Source organism: Galendromus occidentalis, unplaced genomic scaffold (assembly GCF_000255335.2).
Source record: "Galendromus occidentalis unplaced genomic scaffold, Mocc_1.1 scf7180000076319, whole genome shotgun sequence".
Classification (NCBI taxonomy): domain Eukaryota; kingdom Metazoa; phylum Arthropoda; class Arachnida; order Mesostigmata; family Phytoseiidae; genus Galendromus; species Galendromus occidentalis.
Window position 1 is genome coordinate 551,831 of NW_003804308.1, and position 24,266 is coordinate 576,096.

General features: G+C 52.4%; 4 protein-coding genes and 1 pseudogene across 4 annotated transcripts in view; 3 read left to right on the plus strand and 2 right to left on the minus strand.

Annotated features, from left to right (window-relative positions):
- The first annotated feature begins 1,194 nt into the window (after window positions 1–1,194).
- LOC100909145 (uncharacterized) lies at window positions 1,195–2,267 on the plus strand. The gene is made up of 4 exons (XM_003738743.2): window positions 1,195–1,439; window positions 1,550–1,680; window positions 1,788–1,920; window positions 2,021–2,267. Exons 1-4 carry the CDS (start codon window positions 1,195–1,197, stop codon window positions 2,124–2,126), a joined length of 615 nt encoding a protein of 204 aa, XP_003738791.2. The 3' UTR covers window positions 2,127–2,267.
- Window positions 2,268–2,554: 287 nt separating this feature from the next.
- LOC100902193 (acyl-coenzyme A synthetase ACSM3, mitochondrial pseudogene) lies at window positions 2,555–4,249 on the plus strand (annotated as a pseudogene).
- A 414-nt stretch (window positions 4,250–4,663) lies between these two features.
- Window positions 4,664–6,839, plus strand: Had1 (beta Hydroxy acid dehydrogenase 1). The gene is made up of 6 exons (XM_003738744.1): window positions 4,664–4,862; window positions 5,127–5,273; window positions 5,587–5,750; window positions 5,862–6,010; window positions 6,267–6,504; window positions 6,596–6,839. Exons 1-6 carry the CDS (start codon window positions 4,825–4,827, stop codon window positions 6,814–6,816), a joined length of 957 nt encoding a protein of 318 aa, XP_003738792.1. The 5' UTR covers window positions 4,664–4,824; the 3' UTR covers window positions 6,817–6,839.
- A 96-nt stretch (window positions 6,840–6,935) lies between these two features.
- On the minus strand, window positions 6,936–9,535 carry Mt2 (tRNA (cytosine(38)-C(5))-methyltransferase). Its single transcript, XM_029113110.1, is given in 8 exon segments — window positions 6,936–7,100; window positions 7,241–7,395; window positions 7,968–8,207; window positions 8,327–8,435; window positions 8,515–8,722; window positions 8,830–8,973; window positions 9,083–9,252; window positions 9,341–9,535. Coding segments are annotated over 8 exon segments (1,386 nt in total).
- Window positions 9,536–12,099: 2,564 nt separating this feature from the next.
- Window positions 12,100–24,266, minus strand: part of fry (microtubule binding protein furry) — a 40,197-nt gene continuing 28,030 nt past the window's right edge. The window contains exons 4-9 of the mRNA XM_029113117.1: window positions 22,098–22,323; window positions 19,648–20,082; window positions 18,962–19,479; window positions 14,072–18,662; window positions 13,248–13,960; window positions 12,100–13,042 (exon numbers count right to left, since the gene is read on the minus strand). Of these exons, the coding sequence (XP_028968950.1) occupies window positions 12,100–13,042; window positions 13,248–13,960; window positions 14,072–18,662; window positions 18,962–19,479; window positions 19,648–20,082; window positions 22,098–22,323 (7,426 nt within the window). The remainder of the gene's footprint in view (window positions 13,043–13,247; window positions 13,961–14,071; window positions 18,663–18,961; window positions 19,480–19,647; window positions 20,083–22,097; window positions 22,324–24,266) is intronic.

The following is a 24,266-nucleotide window of genomic DNA, read 5'->3' on the forward strand; positions in this document are numbered from 1 at the left end:
TGCGATGGTGGGCTACGACGGGAAAAATAATTCGACTCCGGACATGATGCTCACTCAAGACAACATCGGGCGACTCGATCAGCGTGAAAGAATGAAAAGAAAAAAATTCTCAGAAGAGCGCGGGATGAGTCCGGAAGTAATCCATGCTGCGGATGAAAAATGACTTGTGTGATCATCGCGAATCCTTGTTTCCGAGCTCTCGGTCGAGCAGAGCGCTTGTAGCACTCGAGAATACGGGACTCACGTCGGAACTCACACCCTCCGATCCAGATCCGGAAAAAATCCCCGGAAAGATGCTGATGATAATTGAGTCATGGGTCATTTTAGCCATTCTGTCACCGAAATTGTATTGATTGCCGTCCCTTCGAATGACTCCATGGTAGCTTGAGGAAGGTTCCATGGAGTCGGGCTCCTCTGGTTTCCGCCACGGTGCGGTACGAACCGTCCCCAGCGTTCGAACAGGGCTCTTAGATTGAGACTCTGCGTTCCGCTATCTTGAGGAATGACTTTGCCGCGAATTTCGTCAGAGAAGACCTCAGAGCGCCGCGTCATTATTCGTCATTTTTCCTATGGAAAATACAGATCAGGAACTCACCAAAAGCTCTAAAGCAAGTTACATCATTGTTTGCGGGAAGGGAACACCGATCCACGCCCGTGTATCCCGATGGTCCCAATGGTCGCCGTCCGAATGAAGACCGTAGCCGACGGATGCGAGCGGAACCTGCCTCTGGGACCCGATATTCGGATTCTATTCTTCCACATTTGCGTCGACGGTATCCGCCCGCACCGACTTGTTTCTGTATGAGTAAAAAGAAAAGGTTGGTTTTTGCGTGAGGTTTTCTGTCCGTCCATCAATTGATGATCCCGACGGCGGGGAAAGCGACGCGTTTGCGGCGATGGCTTGGAATCACAAAGACGAACCCGCACCCACCAGCCGCATGAAGGATCCACTGAGCAGACGGTCGAAGCAGCGGCGCACCACTGGGCAAGAAAGCCGCGGCCCAGCTGAGATTTCCTCTCTCATCGAGCAAGAGCCAACGGAGTCAACTTCAAAACTCACCCGGACTATGGCGACAGAACGCGTCAAAGTTTCCAGCAGAAACCCGTGGTCCGAACTTACGCCGTCCGCGGATTGAATTTCTTCGTTCGTCAATTACGAGTGATTTCCCATCTGTCTTGGTGCTCGAACAAGGAATGCTGCTCTGCATCCTGGTGCTGTTCCCCCTGGGGAGCGCGTCCCCTCTGACTGAGATGATCGCCTCACGCTTGAAAGCCCTACAAGCGACGAGGTTCAACGGTACCGAGGAAACGAGTCGAGGAGCTCTACAGAAGTCCGGTTTCTATCCGGGTTTCGGTCATCCTCTGACAATGAGAGAGTTCTTGGCCAAGGAAACCTTCCGCCTGGTCGCCGAGATGGCGCTCGAGAGGATGCCCTCTAGGTGAGTTGTACCTACTATTGAACACGTTCAAACTTCGCGTGGATTCCGTAAATTCCGCTCAAATCGACGTCCCGGGAGCGATTCTCGAAAGCCGATTGACTCGTTCCCAGGCGTCACGACGACTCATACGAGATGTACTACCCCCACAAGAAGAAGAAGAGTTATCTTCAGAGCCGACAGTTCTTCGAATCCGAGGAATTCATCCTCTTCTTGATCGGCGTTGGACTCGCTTCGGTGCTCGGTGAGACACCTCCCTCTAACAATTATTCTCGCTCGAATATCAGAGGCTAACGAGATGACGAGAGAGATAACGATCACTAGATGTACCTCCGATTCCCCTCCGTTCAGGCATGGCTACGATCATGGCTCCAATAAACCAGCTCATGTACTCGAACGCGTACGGCGGCGTCCCCGCCGGCATTCAGGCCTTGCCTGCGGGACCAGCTCTCCTGGCGGGACCGCAAGGTCGCAGAAGACGTCGGTGAGTAACTTCCTCATGATCTGGTTGTACATATTTCCGTGACGAAGAACTCCAAGTTCCGTCAGATCGGCAAGCGCGATGATCTGACCTCCGATTACAGATCGCTTCCGCAAATTCGACAAATCGAACGAGCTCACGCAACACTTCAAAGCGCTTCACAGCGATTTGGACGACTTCGCACACTGACGACTTCTCGAATAAAGTGAGAAATACCCACCGCTCGTTTGCGGTCTACTCTTCCGGATCGGCGTGACTATCGATTGACGAACCAAAGAATTGTTATTTATTCCGTTGTGTTTGTATACCCACCGCGTGCGTTCCCGCCAACCTCCAGTTCTCGCTTTTGAGGTTGAATAAAAAAGAAAGACGCCCCCATCATCCCATCCGACTTTTCAATTTCGGCTCTTCGTTCTCACCAATTTTTCCCGGCGATCCCATCCGGCAAGGCGGTGGAAGAGACCGGAAGTCCAACTCACCCGTCGCTAAGCTGAGGCGAGAGACAGCTTGAACAATTCAGGCGGGTGTCAGTCGGCTCGATGAGAAAGGGCCGACGCCTCTGGAGAAACGCTCGTGTCGGCAGAGCCTTCCTCAAGGCTATCGACCTTTGTCCGCGAGAGTCTGGCCCCAGATAGGTATGTTGACCACTCGGAGCACCGCAACTAGTGCGCTCAGGATCCTGAGGCAATGCCGGACATTCCAAACAGCGAACGTGACAGTGGGAGAAGTCATTGAGCAACGATTGACCGCAACGATTCCCGAGAAGCTGAACTTTGCCAGAGATGTCATCGACTACTGGGCCGAAAAAGAACGACGTTTCGAGAAAGACCCCACTCATCCAGCCCTGCGGATCATCGGAACCGATGCCCGGGAAAAACGTAAGATCAACTATACGGAATTCTCCCAGCTCACGGAAGAGCTGGCGGGAGACTTCGTGAACGAGTTGGGACTCACTCGTCGAGACCGCATCCTGATCTGCTTGCCCCGCTGCGCCGAGTTCTGGATCGCAACGACAGCCGCCCTGAGAGCCGGAATCGAATTCACGACGGTCACCCCCCAAGCACTATCCCGAGACCTGGGCTATCGGATCGAGCAGTTCAGACCATCGGTGATAATCTCCGACAAAATCGAGGAGGTCGAGAGCGTCAAGAGCCCAAACTGGGTGGTCAAGCATACGTTATGCGTGACCGACAAGCGGGTCCCAGGTTGGAGACCTCTCTCATCCTTGACGGGTCGGAACCCCTTGGAGGCAGCGGACACGAGAGCTCACGAGAACGCTTTGGTGTATTTCACATCTGGAACAACAGGCTATCCGAAAATGGTTCAGCACAACAACGCCTACGTTCTCGGGCACATCAGTAGTCTGACCAACCTCTTGACCGTAGAACCAGGTGATGATTTTCTCTGCACTGCCGATACCGGCTGGGCGAAAACAGCCTTCGGGACCTACCCGTGTTTGATCGCGGGATGCTCGATGGTGATTGACCTCGACACTCGCTTCAATCCGAAAAGGCTGATCGATATAATCGAAAAACATCCCGTCTCTAAAATCAGCTCTGCACCAACCGTGTACAGAATGATGATGAACCAACAGGAAAACTTCAACTTCCCGCATCTCTCGGGAGTCTACTCGGGCGGGGAACCGCTAAGTGCAGAGACTTTCTATAAATGGAAGAAACTCACGGGTACCGAGATACGCGAGGGTTACGCCCAGTCAGAGAGCTTGATGCTCTGCGCGAATAACCCCCGAATCGAGGCCAGACCCGGTTCCATGGGCAAACCGGCTCCAGAGTATGAGGTCGCGATCCTAGACGACGACATGCAGCCCCTCGGCCCGGACTCTGTGGGGAACTTGGCGATAAAAATTAAGCCTGAGCATCCGGTCGGTCTCTTCGTGGGATACAAAGACCTGCCGGAGAAAACTCTCGAAGTGTTCAAAGGCGAATACTACGTCACAGGCGACAAGGTCCACAAAGACGTTGATGGCTACTATTGGTTCGATATGCGGGCGGACGACGTGATCACGACGGCCGGCTATCGCGTCGGACCGGTCGAGATTGAAACAATCTTGAATGAGCATCCTGCTGTCCTGGAAAGCGGGGTAATTGGAGCTCCGGACAAACAACGAGGTGAAATCGTCAAGGCTTTCGTGGTTCTGAGAGATCAAAACCTCGCGACGGAGACTCTGAAGAGAGAGTTGCAAGATTTTGTCAAAACACGAACAGCACCCTACAAGTATCCGAGAGAAATCGCATTTCGAGAAGCCCTGCCGAAAACGATCAGCGGAAAGGTTCAGAGGAATTTACTGAAAAAAGAAGGGAATGCACAATGATTTCGATGGAAATAAAATTGTGGACTGAATCGCTGCACCCAATTCGCGGGAATGCCCGATCTCAGGGACGAGAAATTGTGTGCCTTCATCTTGACGAGCCTGGACGTCCGCGAAAGCATCGGAAAACCCGGAATGCCGCGGCGCTCCATCGCTCTGAGGTCCACACGTTTCCTACCCATCCGCTCACTCTCCTCAGCCGGCTACGGAATCGATCGAGGCCGCTCCTGGGAGCTCACGCAGTTCTATGTTTCCCGGCTGGAAGGCGAAGTCTACGGTACAGAGGAGTACTTCTCTTCTCCGACGGCCGAACATCCCCGTCAGGGCACTCCCTATTCTGCATGATTGCTTCCCTTTATCACGAGAAGCATTTCGTCGCTGGCAGGCAGGTGCCCTCTCCTTTTCGAAAACGGAGCGGTGGCGGAGGCAGTCGCATGCGGTCTCTTCCACTCCAAGGCGCGCCGGACCCGCAGTCGTCAGACTGACTGCCTGCTGTTCTCGTGTTCGCTGACGGACAATCGCAGCTTTCGTCGTCGCCAGCACGCTTGTTTCAGCTGTGTCGTAGACTACGAAGCAACATGTCGAAACCAAGCGAGAAAATCGGCATCATAGGAAGGTGAGTGCAAACCGGCTATGAACCCGGGAATCCAGATATCTCAGCGATGGAATATAACTGACTGAGCTGCACCGCCAGAAATTATGAGCTGTAATGAATAGCTCTCGGTGTATTATACTGTATCGCTTGCCTAGCACTCACTCAGCTTGTATCACCGAGATACATTCCGCTTTCTTGTGACTCGGTCATCGGCGCGGGACTCCCGTCAAAGACGAGAGTACATCCACTGAAAGGATTTTCAATCGAAAGAGAAATTCATTTCAGCGGCCTTATCGGTCGTTCATGGGCCATGCTCTTCGCCGGGGGCGGTTACGATGTTCACCTCTTCGACGTCGAGCAGAAGCGGATCGGCGAAGCGCTGAGCGACATAAAGACCCAACTCAAGGACCTGGAAAAGAAGGGAATGTTGAGGTAAAGTCAGAGAAGCATCGTAGTGGGATGGCAAAAAAAATTCGGAGTACGATCCCTTTTGAGGTACGGAGTCCCCATCACAATGGAAATCATTGTGCTCGCCAGACCAAGATACGGTCCGTAAACAGCTCACCGTAACAGAGAGCGATGGTGCTTCCTGGCGGAATAAGCGCCAGAGAATAACCGAAACTGCGAAATAATCGGATAACGACAAGAATGTCATTGGTCCTTTTATATCAGCAAGAAGTTTCATTGCATATCGATTTTACTCTTCTGCTTATTTTTGGCTAAGACCAATGACTGGTCTCCGCAGAGGCAAGCTGAATGCGGAGCAGCAGGCCGCCTTGATCAAACCAGCTGCGACTCTCGAGGAGGTAGTGACAGGAGCTCTCTACGTGCAGGAATGCGTTTTCGAGGACGTAAACTTGAAGCGGGATGTGTTCAAGCAGCTGGACGCAATCGTCGACGACAAGACAAGTCAGAAAATCTGAATCAACTATCAGCCTTTCGATTGAGATGATTTGCACGACTTGTCTCAAGAGTCGACTTGGGAGAGAACGGTGAATGACCTGTACAACATTATTTTAGTCTTGGCCAGCTCTACAAGTTGTTTCCCGCCATCACAATTCACGGAGGACCTGAAACACCGCGGCCAATGTATCGTCGCCCACCCTGTCAACCCGCCGTATTACGTGCCTTTGGTGGAGGTTATCCCTGCTCCGTGGACCGATTCCCAGGTGATTGTTGTTGTATTACAATGCCTGTCTATCTGGCTGATAAGGATCGTCATAAATCCAGCTCGTGATTAGATTCTCTAAGGAAAGACGGAGGGATAAGTTCTCCAAGATCTAGATGGCTGTCTGTCGTAGGCAAAGATCGATTTATGTGCCTTCGACAGATATTCGACGCCGCTCATCATCATCGGTCTCTGACCGCGGCTAGATAGCCGAGAGCCTTATCCCAACAGTTTTTACGTTTCATCGATTCCTCCAGGTCACGCAGACTACACGAGCTATCCAAGACAGGATCGGCCAGAAACCTGTTGTTTTAAATAAGGAAGTCGAAGGCTTCGCCCTCAACAGAATTCAATACGCAATCCTCAACGAATGCTGGAACTTGATTGAAGACGGTGTTTTATCGGTCCGTGACGCGGACACCGTCATGAGTGAGGGCCTCGGAATGAGATACGCCTTCCTTGGACCTCTGGAGACCGCTCACCTCAACGCCGAAGGTGGGTCCTCCTGTCTCTCCTCCGCAACATTTTCTTGCCTCGAATGACTTCGACTCGAATGTCTAATCAAATCGAAATGACTCTTCTGCAGGAACTCAAGAATACTTCGCGAAATACGCTTCGGGTATCATACGTGTCTCGAACACGTTCAAAGGCATCCCCACGTACTCGAAAGAAACCACTGACGTTGTCGATCAAGCCCTCAGTGCTAAAATGCCGGTAGCTGAACTGACAAAATGGAGGAAGTGGAGAGACACAAGGCTCGCTCTCCTGTCCAAGCTCAAGAGGGATGCTGACAAAGAAAGCGAATAAACATTTCAGTCTATATCAAACAAGCAGGGTGAAAAGCTTTTTTCGACACATTGCTTGGTCTTCGACCTCGAAATCGTTCGACCTCGAAATCGCTCGACCTCAAAATCCCGACGCGGGGCTCATGTACGCATCCTCTGCCTCAGAACGTGTTTTTCTAAGAGTCCCGTGGCGAAGTTGTCGGTGTCTTGCCCCGCTCCGTAGGCCCAGTCGTATTCAACTTCTTGCAATGATACGACGTCGAATTTTATCGAGGGTCCACTTTTCGAAGCTTTGGTCGCGAAGAGCTGAAATGAAGAGCTTGATGTGTTATGATGTTATGACCAGACCTGAACAGGTGCGGCATGCTGGAATCGAAGGACATTGAATCGAATCGGTTGACCCTTGGCAGCATCAGGATCCGGATCCCAGGGTACTTAGGACTCACCGCGGCCGCTCTGGGCTCGTAATCCTGGGAGACTTCAGAGTGTGAGTTTCGCAGAGCTTCGTAGCCATTCTCGCACGAAGCCGCGATGATCAAAACGAAGAACAGAGCTGTCAAACCCACCCCAACGAGTAGGGGGCCGGGAACCTGCCTCGGATCTGATGAAAGACAAGGAACCGTAAATGATTTCCGTTTCGCTTCTACGTGGAAGGCTCGTCAAAGATGGGTTGTGAGTTGTTTCGATCAAGGATTCGAAATGTCCCATGCCAACCTCGTTGACAACTAGAGGCCGAGACTGGATAATCGCCCTTCCTGCACTGGCATATGCCCCACATGCAAGTTGCGTTCGCTCCTGCGCATACGTCACTACAGAAAAGAGGTTTGCGATATGATTTGGGGAAAACTCGACACCGGTAGCCAACTATATGGGTGCTGTTTGCCCAAGCGGGTAAGTCCCTGTGGAAAGATCGAAAGCCCTCGACCGAGGACCTGATCAGCATATGAAACCAGATAATCGAGACGGCGGTTACCCGCATCTCGGAACGTTGTTTTCGGATAAGAACAACGATTCTCGGATCACTCCCCGAATGTGCGACACGGGAAATCCGGTCTTGCAGATGGGACGCTTGAGACTCAGAAGGACAGGACGTTCGAGATTCGAAGGGCAGGACACTAGGGATTCAGAGGACAGGACGCTGGAGATGTCAAATTGATTTATTCGTTCCGCTACTAGATATCACGTTCAACATGAATTGCAGGAGCTTGCTGACAATGTACACATTTACACTATTGCCCAATAGATGGTATCGCTCCTTCAACGATGTTGTTTCGGGGAATCGGAACGAGGACGGGAAGCACATCAGCGACGAAACTTCTTCAGGGCTGAACAGGCGCAATTTCAAATCTGGAGGGAAAGCCTCAGTGAGAGCGAATCCTCCGCAATCAACTTCGATGTTTCATGCGACTTCCGCTCTGGACGTGAATCTTTTTATGAGACTGATCACCAAATGAGACTTCCTCTGAATTAATACCTGCCTTTTATTGCGGCGAGTCGGGTTTCGTCGGGTGCGGAATACGCTTCGTCGATGCGGGCCTTCGGCAGTTCGGCTATCACAGATCCAGTCCCCTTCATATATCGTCCGTAGTTCTTGGTGAAACAACAGGAGTTCGTGGAAGATGGGAGTACAATATCTAATACCTAGAAAAGGAGCCTGTCAATCCATCATCCGTCTCTCATTTATTGTGAAGCAATCTTTCGACGAGTCAATGAGGCTCACCATGCAGTTTTTTTCAAGAACAGCCTCATCCAATAAGAGCTCATCGTTCTCGGCCCCCCTCAGGAAGTGTTCCACCGTAGTCATCGGGGGCACTTCGCTTTCTGAGAGGAAAAAGGAAGGATCTTGAATAATCTTCGAGGGATCGACCGAAAACATGTGCTTGTATGCAGTCTGCACAAGATCTTGCCGGATCGCCAAGCAGTAGTATCTGGGATGAGAGAAGGGAATAAGCTCAGTGTTCTGCTGATCAGTTGAGTGGCAGGGGGAGGTAATTTGGCAATTAGGTGAGGCACCGGGACCGAGTTCGCGCCTTACCGCAAACGAGAGTTCGGGATCCCGAATTGGGTCGGAGATAAGGAGCACTGCGCGTACACGAAACCGCAATTCTCGAGGAATTGCAGGAATCCATGGCACACGGGGCTGCTCTCGAAGCCCCTCACATTCTCGAGGAAAATCATTCTGAGAAAAGAAACCGTATGGAACGTCTGAAGAACCTTACTGAATCTTGATCACTGATCCTATTTTACGGAACAGATGAGTGGAGCCCAACTTCCCCCACGGTACTTACTTAGGCCGTGATTCCAGCTGCGGCAATACCTTCAGCAGATGCAGGAATGATTGAGTCCTCGGATCTCGCTCGCCTAATTGCTTGCCTTGCCTTGTGAACGGTTGACAGGGTGGACTCATTGTCAACAAATCACAAGCAAGAGCGCCGTCGAGCTCTTTCACGGACAAGGACTGGAAGAAAATTTCAAGTTCTCTCCGTCAACGAGCGCGTCATGTATCAAAAGTCTCCGGCATTGTTCGATCCAAGTCGAGCACCTACCTGTATCTGACGATTCAGAACCTTCGTCGCGAAGTTCGACTGGTAAACTTCATTGGCGACCGTATTGATGTCGACAGCCGCCACCACTTCGAAGTCCGAGAACGGACCGAGACCGCTCTCCTCAGCCGCTTCCTGGAGAGCATAGTGCATTCCACCGATTCCGCTGTACAGCTCCAATAGTCGCAAGGTAGACATCAGGTTGCATCTGATATAACTGTGTTCTGATCGAGACCGGCTCCGCAGAAATCATCCGTCGGAGGATCTCTTCCAAAAGAAACAGCAGATGGATCACCCAACAAGTTAACTTCAGCGAGGGCGCACGACGTGGAACTTATGTTCCACAACCTTATGGATCCGAACGCATGGAATCCCTATGACGACTTCTGACAGAACACACAAGGATTCATTCCAGCATAGTGCTGAGCTCAGAATTTTACCCGCTGGAAAATGCGTTCATCAATGTCAACGAAAAGGGCTAGGGGCTCGACGAATATAGAACCAGATCTTCAGGTCTGTGACATTGCTCGCTGCAAAAAGAGATTCCACTGGACGTGGGTCAGGAACGGTGTAGGCAGCTGGCAGATTTATTATGAGCAGACAACCTGTCAATGCCTGAGCGCCGGTATTGCCGGTCGGGCTCTACGGCTCCGGGCTCTACGGCCAAAGGGGGGCAACCATGTTGACGGATGGCGCCGCTGTCCGATCGGCGCGGCTTTCGAAACTCCGAGATGTTGGGGCGAGAGGAACCCGGGAATTATCGGACTTCTATCCGCGGAGTCTTTCAGGAATCAAGCCGAGAATCCCAGTGATGGGAAAGCCCGAAATATATCAGACTCTCATCCTCGAAGTACGGAGCCTTATGGGGTCAACTCCGAGAATTCTCGTGATCAGGAATCTGAAAGCTATAGGACTTGTATTCTCGGGGTCTATGGGGATCAACTCCGGGGATCCTCGTGAAAGGAAACCCGAAAGTCCTTATCGGTTTCCTATTCCCAGAGAGCGGTCTCGCGTAAGCCCAATTATCTTCGGGATGGGAAATTAGTTATTAATTATCATTAGTTGTCTATCAACGGAGCCTCATCTCATAAGTCATGAGATGAATGCACTTGCGAAAGTTGAAAGGCTGGTGAGGGTAGCGGAAATGGCCGAGAGCATCATATCCGGGCCCGTTTCCCCGATCGCGAGCCAGAGATCCGTCTGAGAGAATGGACAAATGCTGTCTGAATCGGCTGTCGCCGACATGCCCTTTCTCCGGCCAATAATGCGGTAAGATGCCGGAACGAATTCGCTCCTGCGGGCAGTGGCGTGAGTTTGACGCCTGCTGGCGGAGAAAAATTCGTAAGGGGATTTCCCTATAGAAGAGCGGGTAGCCAGCCTCTCGGGTACATGTGCCCTCAGGATCCGTTCCCGGAAGTGGTGTGACAAACGACCACAACAAAAATACCTGAGACGAATCAATGTGATTCAGACATTCGCTAGCAATCGAGGATCAGATAATTAATTTATCGGCGACGAAGGAATTCCGCCTAGCATACGGAGGGCTCTGGGTGGCTCAGGGAGGTTCCCGCCCCTCATTTCAATTCGTTGGATGAAGAGCGCACGAGACCCTCATTCGCCCAGCCGCCCAGCCCGTCGGCAGACAGCACCGAAATGCTGTCTGCGGCGAAATTAATTCGTCGTTGTCGAATGTTCCCGCCTAGACGTACGAGGACTTCGAGTTACTCTCCGGCGGGGCTTGACACGGTATTCGGCGCGCTTGATGACAAATTATTTTGGACAGAGCTGCCCTTCAAACCGAGAGTTCGATTCCTCCAGGATAGCTGCTTCCCGGTCGGGCCATCAGATTTTCCCTCGTTTTACATCGCTAGGATAAGGGACACCGGGAGATTCCCCGGTTGGGATTCTCAGCATCGATCTCCCCACCCGCAACTTGCTCACGGTCGATGGTGAGTTCTGTCAAGTTCGGCGAGAACCCCATTAGCACCACCCGGCTGCCAGTTGACCGTTTGGCGCAGATTCGAATTTCGGAAGGGAAAAGGCGAGATTCATTGAGTAAGTGCAAACGATCGATTTGGTTTCAACATCGTTTTCTTTATTTTCGCGTCATTTGGGTTCATCTCGCAACGGTTTGTACTCGACTGAATCATGTCTTCCTCTTCAACAAAATAGAAGTGTACACAAAGCTATCATTGTCGATATGAATCGATGCCACATCGGTCCGTGCGATCATTGGAACGCACGGGCAAACGAGCGAGTGAACGAGCGAGTCAAGAAGTCAACGAATGCGACAGCGTCGATGCGCCACGCGATCCGGGAAGATTCTCACGAAACTAGGCATCAATTTTCTGCATCGACTTTTTCATTTTCATCGACTACATTTTCAGTGCTTCTTAAGAGTGTCCTGGGGGCGGATTATCTCCGCAATATATTCTCTGACTGACTTAGTGAGAATCTTTTTTTCTTTTCAAGAGGCCGAAACAAAACTCTCCGCTGCTCGACATGATTCGCTCCTTCCTCTTATTTCGCGGAAACCTCCTTGGGAGTGGCTTCCTCCAAGTCATCAGTACTATATACAGTCAATAAATAGGAAGGCTTCCATCGCTGAAAGTCTTCTGCTGCTCTCCTACAACCTTATACATACTATTCCTTCCATCTCCTGTCCGGCATCTTCACAGCTGACCGAGGCACTTTTTGGTTATTCCCAACTCCCAACCACATCGCTTTGGTTCTTTGGTGTCCCAAACGGAGCTGGTTCCCGTTTACGAAGTCGGACGAGGTGGACTTTTCTGTGGCGTTTGGATGGGCGACGATGTCGCGTTGCCTTCGGTTGCGGACGTCTCCAACACGTGAAGCGTCGACGACAGCTGTAAATTCAAGTCTCTGAGTTTGTGGCACACGTCCGTCATGTCGTAGTCGGGACGAGTCATCACGAAGTAGCCCGACCGGTGTTCGCAGAGCTGTTTGCAATATATTTTTAAAACAACGTCCATGTCGTCGTCTTCGGTTGATCCGAGTTGCAGCGAAGGGAACAGCTGCCGGTAGGTGTGGAGATGTTTGGTGACTTTGTTCCATTTGTGCTGCATAATGAGCTCAATGAGCACGTTTTCGGCCTCGGGTTGCGAGAGCAGATGGACCTCGATCGGGACCGGTGGTGAGAGTCGATCGGACTCGGTGTCCTCCACGGCTCTGATGATTTCGGCCTTGACGGCGGAAACCTCTTCGGAAAGATCCACGATCTGAGTGTGGTTTATGCTGTTCGTCAGGTGGGAGAGCACCTTGTTGTAGCTGTCGACCAGGAGCAACGCCTGGAAGTGCAACTTGTACAGACCGCGACAGAGGTCCAATTTCGTTTCGTCGAGCATTTCTTCGCTGATCTCCTCCCCGATAGACTCGAGTTTCATGGCCGAACGCAACGCATCCATGTACTCCAGGTTGTGCTCGCGTTTCTCGAGGAAAGTTTCGAAATGTTCCTGCACCTCCAACACGAGGAATTTCAGTCGCTCAAGCGAGCGCGACGAACTGAGAAGTTCAGGATCGATGTGGATGAACGGCGGCTCGGCTTGATTCGCCAGAACGTCCAGAATCGAGGTGAAGTTCGTGGTGATCTTCTTGAAGTTGTCGCTGTTGTTGAGATGATTACAGCATTCACGCGTGAGCTCGGTCACTTTTCGGAAGCATTGCTTGAGCAGACGTCCCAAAGTTCTGCAACAAATTGAGAGCATGGAATTTCTATCTGCCGCCCGAGACCTTTTCGCGCAACTGAGGGAACAACTCCAATAAGCTCGCGGTCACTGGAGATACGAATGAATGAAGGACATCCCATTTTTGAAAGGGAGGGAAATCCATAAAGGAAGGAATGAATGCATGAATCAATTATTATTGTTTGAGAGACAATTATCATTCTTACCGGTAGACGTTTGCGCCAGCTGAGGCTTCGGTTGCCGCGGTCATCAGTTGACGTACGTTGGACCTCCATAAATTCTCGCATTCATCGAGATACGGTGGACAGCCGTGTCCTCCGTGGGCGAGCACAGGCGAGAACGTTGGCGAAGTGTTCGACAACGTGCAGTCGCCTTCCGATATGAGGGATTGCGAGGATCCGGATATTCTTGACGGCGACGGTCTGTTCGGAAACACCAGTGAAATGCTGGGAACGTCGGAATGGTCGTAGAATGGAGACACCGAACCATCGTCCGACGACGAATTATTGTCCTGTTTGGTTTTCTTCTCCTTCTGAGGCACCAGGGTGTTGTAATTGCTCTGTGCTCCAGAAGTTCCGGGATAGTTCCCGTCCTCGACTTCGAAGTTCGACAGAGATCTTCTGCGTACGCCCCAATTGAAGTTGTCCATCGTTTCACCCTCTTGACTCTCCAGCTCGTATTCGAGGAAATCGAAATCTTTGAAGACTCCGAATTCGTTGTTGGTGTCCATATCGGCCGAGGAGTGGTGTTCGCCTTGGCCGGCGTTGACCGAGACCTCTTCCGTAGACGAGCACATCGACATCGATTGATGATGCGAGTCCGACGTGTGGCTGAATATAACCGAAGGGCTTTTCGGTAGAGCGGTGACACGTTGGCCGCACGAGCTCAGCACCGAGATCAGGTGTTCGCGGGTCTTCGGCTGCAACGACACGATCGAAAGAGCTTTAGAATGGGAGAGAAAAAAACTGGAGAATGGGAACGGGAGAATAGCACGATGCGCGACGAGTATTCGGCATCCGGCTCGACTCACCTGTGACAACCAGGGCCTCTTCCAGCCTCCGAAGCTCTCGTTATTGAACGAAGCTCCGTGCGAAAGGCTGCGTCTCGGTGACGGCGCGGCCAGCGTACTGTTGTTCGAGCTCGAAGTCTGCCCACTCGGAGCCGGGGTGGGCGTCGGGGTCATGGGGCTGGCGCTCTTGAGCCCCACGTAAGGTACGCAGTTCATGTCGAAACTGAAATCCATCGTCCTCCCTGGCAGCTCTCGTTTACCACTGTTGACGCTATCGGCAACCTCGGAGGCGCTCGACGCGAGCGAAACCGCGTCGGAAGCATGAGGTGCAGGATGCGTGGCCTGAGGCACGCCGGTCGCGTTAGGAGGTAACACCGAGCAGCGAGTCACGACGTGCTTGATCACTCTGAGCGCGTCCTTCCAGCTGTTGCCCTCGATGTAACGAGCCATCGTTTTCAAGAGGTCGTTGTTGATGCATGTGGCTGTTGTTGGACCACTGATGTCGAGGTAGAGGAGAATGCAGTAGAGGACGGTGAGAACATGAGGAACGAGATAATTCGGGCCTTTTTCCAGCATTTCAACGAGGAATCCGAGCAGATGGAGGAACACGTCGTGGTAGGCATCGTAGAGGTACTTGACGATGCACTTGCACCACTGCAAGCTCTCTTTGCTGAACGATCGCTGCGAGTAGAGCGTCATCACGGTCGCGAGGTTCTCGAGCTGGGGTCCTTGCTCGACGCAGACCTGCGCTATGTTTTCAGCCGCTCTGATACATTCGGCGTTGGCGTCGTCGTAGTTCGCCAGAAAATAAGGCAGGAGAGCTATGACGTGCAGCGGGAATCCGAGGCTGTTCTGCGAGCAATCGACGACCGCGATGTCGAGATGATTGGTCAGAAGACAGAGGACGTTGACGGTCGAATCGAAAGCTGTCGGTGACGTGCAGCCTTTCAGGAGAATGTTGTGCACACCCGGGAAGTTGGTCCACTTCATCTGCGAGCGGATCTTGTCCAATTTCTCCACGCATTCGGTGCTCTTCAGAGGCAGCTTCAGTAACACCTTTTCCAGAAGTCGTAACGCCAATAGGAACTCGTGCTCGTAGTCGGAATCGAGCACAGAGACAGCGATCCAGAACATTTGCAGCAGAAGATTAGTCTTATCCTCTTGAGTGACTTCTTCGCCGACCTTGAGCGAGAGAGCACTTCTCGATCGACCCAATTGCTGTTGTTGCTGCTGCTGGGGCTGGATCGATTGCGACCTTGAAAGCTCATCTTCGGCAGGAACTTGGGGACGGCCAGTCTTCGGAACGGGAGACTCGCCGCCTCCACCACCGCTGCCGCCGCCGCTAACTACGACGGCCGCGGGTTTCTTCTGCTGAACAGAGCCGTGTGCGCTGTACGACGTGGAACGGGCGTGGCTGTGTTGCCGATGTAGAGACGAATACATGACCGCGCTGTGGTGCTTCCGGTTATGAGGCGGTATGGGCTTGAAAATTTCCTTCATGAGGTCCGAGATCTTGATGTTCGCGTCGAGGGCGTCCACCGCCGCTTCGAGCGTCAGCATCAACTCGGTGACGTAACCCTGCATGTCTTCGCCCTGCTCGCTGACGGTCTCCACGAGCCGCGATAGGATGTCCATGAGCATCCGGTTGTTCAACGGGACGCCGAGAGCTCGGAAAATCTGCAGGGAACGTCCCGCGTAATGGCGCGAGGAGCAGCTCAGCGCCATCTGCAGCGAGCATTGAGCCCATCGTTCTTCGATTCTGGCCGATGGTAGCGACTCCTTGAAGACGAACAGCACGTGCTGCAGGAACGTGGACAGCTGCTCGGTACTCTTGACGTTCCACACCTTGGCCGTGATGTCTTCACAAGCCCACAGGGAACCTTCGAACTTGCAGGCCAGGAAATCGACGAGACACTTGGTCACGTCTTCGGTGGTGACCTCCTCGTTTTCGCTCTTGCCCAACTTCACTCGGACGGACACGAACGCTTCGGTGGTGCATGTTGGATTGTTAACGAGTGTTGTCGACGTGCTCAGAGCCGTCTTCTGCGGATCGGTGAAATTGTACTTGATAGTGGTGAACAGTTGTCCGGGAAGCCCGAAGTTCAGCTGTTGGGTCGCCGCATTGAGGAGTATGCGGGAAATCGTATAGTCGTCGTTGTGCTGTGCGACGGCGATCAGCAAATTCAGAAGGAGTTTTCTGCAATGCTCGTACACGAGCTGCTTTCCGTTGTCGAGGCCCAGGAAGGCCAGATGTAACATGAGTGGAATGTGGGGGGACCAATCGATGGAGATGCCGGACGTCACAATGTCCGTCAACAGGATCACAGCCATGTTGCAACGATGAAAGCCACAGTTGGGAAATACGCTCGTGACGGGAAGCTCCTGCGCGAGCGGGGCGTAGTAGCCGCCGTACTCGGGCATCGGCAGCGGGTGTGGGTCTTTGGGCGTTTTGCCTTCGTCGGCCATACGGCACAACAGAATGAAATTGTTCTCACCCTGTTCCTGGTCGACTCGGTTCAAGCTCTTCACCGACGACACGGACCCGTCGGATCCGTCCTCGGCGCTCCGGCGTTTCGTGTGGATCGTTCCTCTTTCCTGCTCCTGCTCGATCCGTTTCTCCTCTTCGCTGTTGTTGCTGCTGCCTTTCCTGGTCAGGCGGTAGAACGGCGTGGCTTCGATGCGCTCGACGTGAGCGTTCAGTGTTTCGACGACCTGGAGCTCGGCCATGAGCTCATCGATGAGCCCCTCGGGTGCGGTGCGTGCCATGTAGAGCACGATCCTCTTGCAGATGTGCAGAAGTGTTCCGGGCGAGAGGGTGATCATGATGAACAGGTATCGGATGATGACGCGCAAGTTGTTCGGCCAACAGAGTCCAAGAGCTGCCCAGAGCTCCTCGATCTCCTTGGCGTGCTCGTCGCCGTATTTTACGGTTATGTAGAACAGGTTGTTCAGAACCATCTCGGTGGCTTCGGCGGTGCCCCAGCCCTCCTTGCCGGCCGGGTAGGACTGCTCCTGAACGCGTAGGATGTTCGGATCTACGAGCTCCATGTTGTGCAGCCATGGGAGCAGATAGTGGAGCATGTTGGCTCGGACCGCGGGCCGCGCGGTCTGGAAACGACTGGTGACCTCGGAGAACATCGGCATCGTCAGTTCTGGATGCAGACGGGATATCTGTCTCGAGAGAAAGAGCTGCGACGGAGAGAAGCCCGGCGGTAGCAGGGGCTTCTTCATCTCGTCCCTGAACCAGACGTTCGGTTGACCTTTCTCGGAACGGGGACTCGTCCGACCGGGACTGCCTGAGCTCTGGGAGCTCGGCGAACTGCTGATCGGCTCCTCGGATCGCGGCAAGAGAGGCGATCGTTTGCGTTCCTCGTCCTTGACGGATTTCTTCCTCCCGTCGGGCGTGCTGGGTTCCTCAAACGACTCACACATTGAAGGCGATCTGAAGAAGCGATTATCGAGCACGTGCAGCAGCTGAAGCGCGATCTCTTGATTGTGAGCCCTTGAAGAGCCCGAGTTGAGGAGCGCGACGTTTATTATCGAAATGTAGTGGTCGCATGGATAATCGCGACTGCTGAACACTGTCACAAGAGCTTTGAAACAGGAATCGGCCAGTTTCACCTGACCCGTATAGCAACGGTCGACCAGCCACTCCAGCACGTTCACCGTGTCCTGGTTGTTTTCCAGGAGCAGGACGACGGTCTCGAGTCCGATCTGGTTGAGCTTCTCGTCCTTGGACGACAGCAGCCCGTCTAGCCAGTTGTAGATGACGCTCTCCTCGTGCACGCCGGGCGGCTCGAACATGGGCCCGCATCCCAGCACGGTGCACATCGCTTGAAGATGCGTCATGTCGTAATCCATGACGTTGTCATTCCGTTCCGAAAACGGCGTTCCGAGGTAACCGCACCAGTTGGCGAACAGGTAGAATAGTTTGCGACGCAGTTCCAGCGACAACAACGCGGATCTCTGCTCGATGTTGAAGCTTTTGATGAGCTTGACCAGGAGACTGCAGAAGTGATGCTTCAGTTCGGTCGCCATCGACGCCGAATCCTTGTCGGCCGCCTCGCTCTCGAGGAGCAAACGCACCCCGTCGATGTATTCCTGGAACACGGGTGACAGGGCACCGGTCTCCTTGTCCCGAACGCAGGATGCCAGAGCGAGGGTCCCCTCTCCCGCGAGTTTCTCCAACAGTTTGGTCAGATGCACTCGGAGGATGTCCCTCCTACGACGTCGTCTGAGATTCTCTTGTTTCCTGTCCACAGCTTCTCGCACGTGAGCAGCGAGTTCTTCGACGAGATCCTTCAGGGCTGTGGCGTTCACTTGCGCCAGGGCGAGCACGACTGCCGACCTCATGTCGGACTGTTCTGATCTCAGCAAAGGCACGAGTTGCTTGAAAAGATTTGTTGCGCTGATTCCGGAATTGCTGATGCGACTCTCGTCGCGACCGGCGGGAAGGTTTTCCGGAGAACTACTGAAACTGAGGTCGGGCGAAAGGTATCGCATGATCACATTTGGGTTTGACGGCGCCACTCGACACGCGAACAAGATGTAGTTCCGCCACAACGTGAGTTGGGCATCTCGTTCCGAAGTGGTCTTCTTCACGGTGTTGGTCCTGAAAAAAAAATTAAGTCAATCTTGGCTCGAGAGTGAAAGTGGACACAGAGGAGCACGGGAATCACATGATCGAACGAGAATCTCCTCCATCCGGAGCCATTCCGAGAGCGATGGTATTGTTCGTGTCGATTGAGGAGGCGACGTTGAGAGTTCTCGAATCCAGGAAGCCGGGTGACGTCGACCGAAAGCGGTCGTAATCCGTTTTATTTTTGCCCCTCGATCGCCGACTCTCATGCTCTCCGACAGTCTGTCAGCTGGTTACTCAGTCCTTCGATTAGCAGTAGCCGGGAAACCTACCTCAACAACGATGCTCGATTGTCATTGATGAGACTCATTTCGAAGTGACTGAACAGTGCATTGATTCGGTTGGTTACGATTGGCCACGACATCGTGACGGCTGTCGGGCAATGCTTCACCACGCCGGGAATGAATGTCATCATCGAAAGACACCACGCGTCCATTTTTGACAAGTCCTGGAAGACATTCGATGAACTTGAAGAGCCCGCTGTGTTCGTGTTTCCCTTAGAAGCTTCTGCCTCGGCCATTGTGGGATTCCCCGTCCAAATTGGGTTATTCCTCTCCGTGAGCCATTGCAAGTCCACTTGCTGGGATTGCTGGGCTGTCAGGAGGGCCATTCGCTCGGAAACCGGCAGCTGCAACTGAGGATGTCGCAAACAGCGCTCAACGACCTCGGGCAACGCGCTTTCGATGATGTCGATCACAGGAGGATCAGAACGAGGTGGAGGTGGCAACAGCGTGCGAATAAGTCCTTTGGTTTCTTTCAACAGATGAACCGCTACTCGACGTTGCGTGAGCTGAAACAGAGAATCTTCCGCTTTAGCCGAAGTTTCCCTCCCATATCATCGAGGGATACGATCACAGAGATTGAGGGAAGATTATTATCATTGTTTTGTGTTATGCCATTGCTATCATAATTATTATCGATATCGACGGGGGATTTCGTAAGATCCTGGTTAACGCACCCGATTCTGACAGAGCATGGCCAGACAAAGCCCCTCGACTTGATGCAGAACTGTTGCGATTGCGTCCATGCGCATTTCCGAGACGTCGCGAGATTTCGGATTCGAGTTCTTCCAGGCCGTCAGCAGTTGGAGTAGCATTTTCAGCGCCTGATCCATCAGATGGGGTTGACCGAGATCTCCGATGTCTCGGAGCGCGAATTGAATAAAGCCTTGAATAACGTCCTCACGCCATTCGGGAAGATCGGAGATCATGTTCTGTAACGATTGGTAGGCCAGACCCCGAAGCTCTTCATCGATGTGAACGGTAAGACGCGCGAGGAGATCGACGAGATCTTGCTTTCGCATGCCGTCGGGAATGAGCCGAGGAACGGCGGCCACGCACGTGCGGAAGAGATCAATTTTTGGTTTACGTTCCGCTGTTATCATTTCTTCAGCCTGAAAAGGAAAAAAAATCAGAAATCGAAGATGCCTACCAGACTGGAGGAGCTGAGTTCCTTTTGCTACTCAATCAACTCGCTCGCATCGAGTCGCAGTTCGAATAATTCACGATTCATATGTGCATGGATAATTCCATGATTCGACAGTCATCGCCCAATTTTCCGGAAGGACGCTCAATCTACACGCGGTAGGCGAAATCGAGCGCAGTCTCATAAGTGATCGGGGAGAGGAAGCAGGATAAAATTCGAGCGTTTCGAAAACAAGGAATGTTTATCTTCGCGCGGAATGGAAACGAAATGGAAGAGTACACATGCGTACGGCAGGAATTTTCCCAGTGGAATAGGCATATCACAAGAAGGAGCCGCGAATCGTTGATTCGGTTCGCCTTGAGGGATACATACTTCGAGTTTTCGTCTCGCTTGAACTTCCTGCTCCGTGTGAACGTCTAATCCAATGTCGAGGACTCCTCTTCTCATAGTACAAAATATGAGATCACGTTTCAGAGACCTAATTGGAAGTCTCCGGGAATCGTCATGCTCTGACACGGAGGAGATATTCCAGAGATGTGGAGACCTCGAAATCTCGAGATTCCAGCGAGAGAAAAAAATGAAACATCGAAAAATCGCCGTGCGGATATCGGTCTCAATGGCTCAGGTTTGCGCGATTCGCGAATCCGAGTCTATCGACTAACTATGGGGTCAAGACGCATACGAGCACCGTGACGTGCACACCTCAGGGATAGCTGGATCGATCTTCGAAGATTACTGGATAGACACCGGCTCGGCCAAATTCTGATGGGATCCATAACAATGCTTTATTGTTTGTCCGGCCGCATCTTATCCGCCGCGTGGGACCACACCAGTCGAACTGGAAGATTTGTTCCGCTGTGTGCGACGGTCTAAGCGCTTAGTCTCTCGACCTTCGCAGGACGTCAGCTCACCAGCCGTGGAGAACATCGGAGTTTGTCGCGTGCGAGCTGCCTTAATTCCTCTGCTTGGGTGTTTTCCAGCTTCTCCCGGTGTGCGATCGCGAGCTCCACTCAAGCGGATCGACATTAGGCCGCCTTGGTGGAAACTGAATGCCGTTCTTTCATTAGCTGACAGGGCGACGGATTTCTCGAAAGCGGCAGCTGGCCGCATCATTCGATAAGATGCTCTTGGAAGATTCGAATGAACCTGATTGGGCATTGAATCGAGAGCCGACAAGGAGAAGCTGTGGGATACGGAGTTCTCAGTCCGGATCGGTGCGTAGAACACATCCGGATAATTAGCGACTCGCGTAGAAAATTGGCTTCTGTGTCACAGCCGACACGCAACTCCCCGAGCGAGCACAGGGAGAATAGGGCAGCAGGCACGTCGATCAATCCGACAAGCTCAGTGGCAGCTTCCTGACCAAACGGATGAACAACAAGTTGGAACTGCGACTCGCCGTCCTCTGCGCGGCTACGTAATTTCCGCTGCGTTCTGGACGTTCCATCTCGCCGTGACGTCGTCGTTACGTCGCTCGGGCTTCCCTCAAGGACACTCGAAGGCCGGAACGCGAGCGTCCCAGTAAATGCACTACCCGCATGACAAAGCTTCGCAGCCGACGAACGGCGCAGCAGAAAAACGTTACGGCGCGGCGCAATGCAGCGCAGTTCATCCGACCGTTCGTCCGATGAAGTGCTGGGAGTGCTCGTCGACACGAACCACCTGCGCGGGTTTCGAACAGAAATTCTCGCGAACTCCGCCGCAATCCGAGTGAGGCGGAAAGCTGTACCCATTACCATTTACTCAACACCGCAGTTCCCAAGTCGTCATGACATGACTATTCTGCGTCGCGCGCCAAGCTCGTCTCCGAATCTAAAGACCTGACGACGGAGCAGCTCTTGGTGAATGTATTTCGATTTTTGAGAACTCGACTCCGCTCCGGATTCTGCAGGAGTGAGCCAAGCGATACCTCATGGGCGTTTTCCGTTTTCGCCTGGTAGTTCCTGAATTTCATCGCAGATCCAATAACAGCGAGGAACTCACCTCTTTGTTGGAGTTCTGGGTGCTCGTCATCATGAGAGGCTTCCCAAACTGCGCGTCGAGGGCCCTCAGAATGTCATCGAAGGCTTTCCTCACATAGTAATAGTACTGAGACATGCCAATCGACTTCGCAGTATCTTCTGTGAGAGCCTTGTTTATAAAGGTCTTTTTCACTCGAAGTGTGCTTCCGGACGGAAGCACTCCCACCGTCCGTGGCATAGGCGGATACCTGGAAGTGAATAGAACAGATTCTAGTTGGACGGCATTACCACAAGAGACTAATCAATGCATCTGGGAGCGCGACTTCTGCCCAACGAAGTCTTATCGCGGCTATAAGAACAGTGATAGCTGAATAGGGAAAAATTGAGGCACGGCGAAAAAAACGCATTCTACTCACGATTCCTGGCTGAATGGATAGAGTATCGAATTGATCAAAATTATAGTCACAAAACAAAAAGAATTTCTCTCGGGATCAACGAAAAATCGGTCATCATCCCTCGGTAGCGTCTGAGCAGAACTTCCATCTTCTGGCTGATTAATCCGACGCCAAGAATCTTCGGATTGCTCGCTCCATCGTGACAGCATTATTTCAATCAGCTATTCGAGCTGGGTACTTTATAGCGTTTTTTCACTCAGAAACAATTAAGCTCAAGTTTTTGATAAGCGACGCCCTCCGCGATATCTGACGCCTGCTTGCGGTTTATGGGTCACCGGGGACAAGGCGGGATAATTGAAATCCTGCTCTTTCGCCCAAGTTCAGTGTCTTCCGGCTCTCTTGGCCATTGATGCGCACCAAGACAGATCGCGACGATCTTGAGCCCCTGCGAAGGCTCTAATTACTCAGAGCAATATTCTGATGAAGGTCCTCCTTCCTGTTCGTCGTTCGCTGCCATCTTCAGTATCGTTCGGCGAACTCTTCAGCCACAGCTCCCTAATCCATTCCGGCTGCTGATTGTCCGCAATAAAAATTACTGTCGATTGGCCGTCGTTTTTGAAAAGGGAGACAGTTGAAAACAGAAAATGCTCTGATTGTAAATGTCGCCTCCGGGCATTCTCACGGGCGTGAACATCGAGATCTAATCCGCGATCCATGGTAGCATTTACTACACATTGTCGTCGGAAATCCTCTCTCCACCACTATAAATAAGCTCACAGAACGGAAAAGACAAGAAACCATAGAGGAACCTTCGGCCGAGCAGCGGTCGTCAAAATAGTGCACGTCCACATCGGTGACACCGGGCAAAGGCAACGAGTGTCCACCGCAGCTCGATCAAGGATCTCTCTACTAAGGAGAACGGGAACACAAGGAGGATGCCTGGACTCGCGGAACTATCCCCCGCCCCATTATTGCAGAATTTCTACACGACGAGACTCGGGAGAAAATAAATAAAACGAAGAAGTCTTTGAACTCACTCAGAGGGCCTCAGCGTGGGCAATAATAGCATCAACCGCCCTCACCATCGACAAACGCCAACAGCAAAAATGATACCTTCCTCAGTTTACCATTTAATTACTGTTACGATGATGGCGTTCCCATTCGGCCTACGGCTTTTCATGAAACTACTCATGACCCCTGCGGCGATTCTGTATAACCGACTCTGGCAGACACAACAGACTGACGAGAAGATCGTAGCGACAACAACCTGCTCGACGAGAGCCAGTGTATGTCGAAAGACGATGTTCGTAAATATTCCATTTCTCAGCGAAGCGATTGAATATCGAGCCTTAGGCCAGGCCGGCTTTATTGAGATCCTTGAGCATCAACTCCCTGACGCACAAAAAACTCACAATGGGCTGCACTGTCCTCGGACGAAACCGCGCGGGTTCGCCTTTTGTGAGAGGCGTTGACGCGAGACGCCGAGTAGAGACAAAAAAGTGCCCGGAATCGTTCCCGAGTCTTCCCTTATTTTGCCCACATGGCATCCAGGGTTCGGTCAGCTAATCCCATGGCTCCTCGAGTCGAGCGCCGGTTACCCAATTCGCATGCTCGACATTTAATCAGGGCTTCGGTAAGGCAAACGTAATTCAATTATTTCTTCAGTTCAAATGCGATGTCGATCCCATGACCTGGTCGACGATGCGCTTCCATTGCGCAATGTATACCGATGCAATCGAGGGAGAAATATGTTTGCTCCGGGAGCTACGGATGTCGGGGTCTATTTTTCGAAGTTT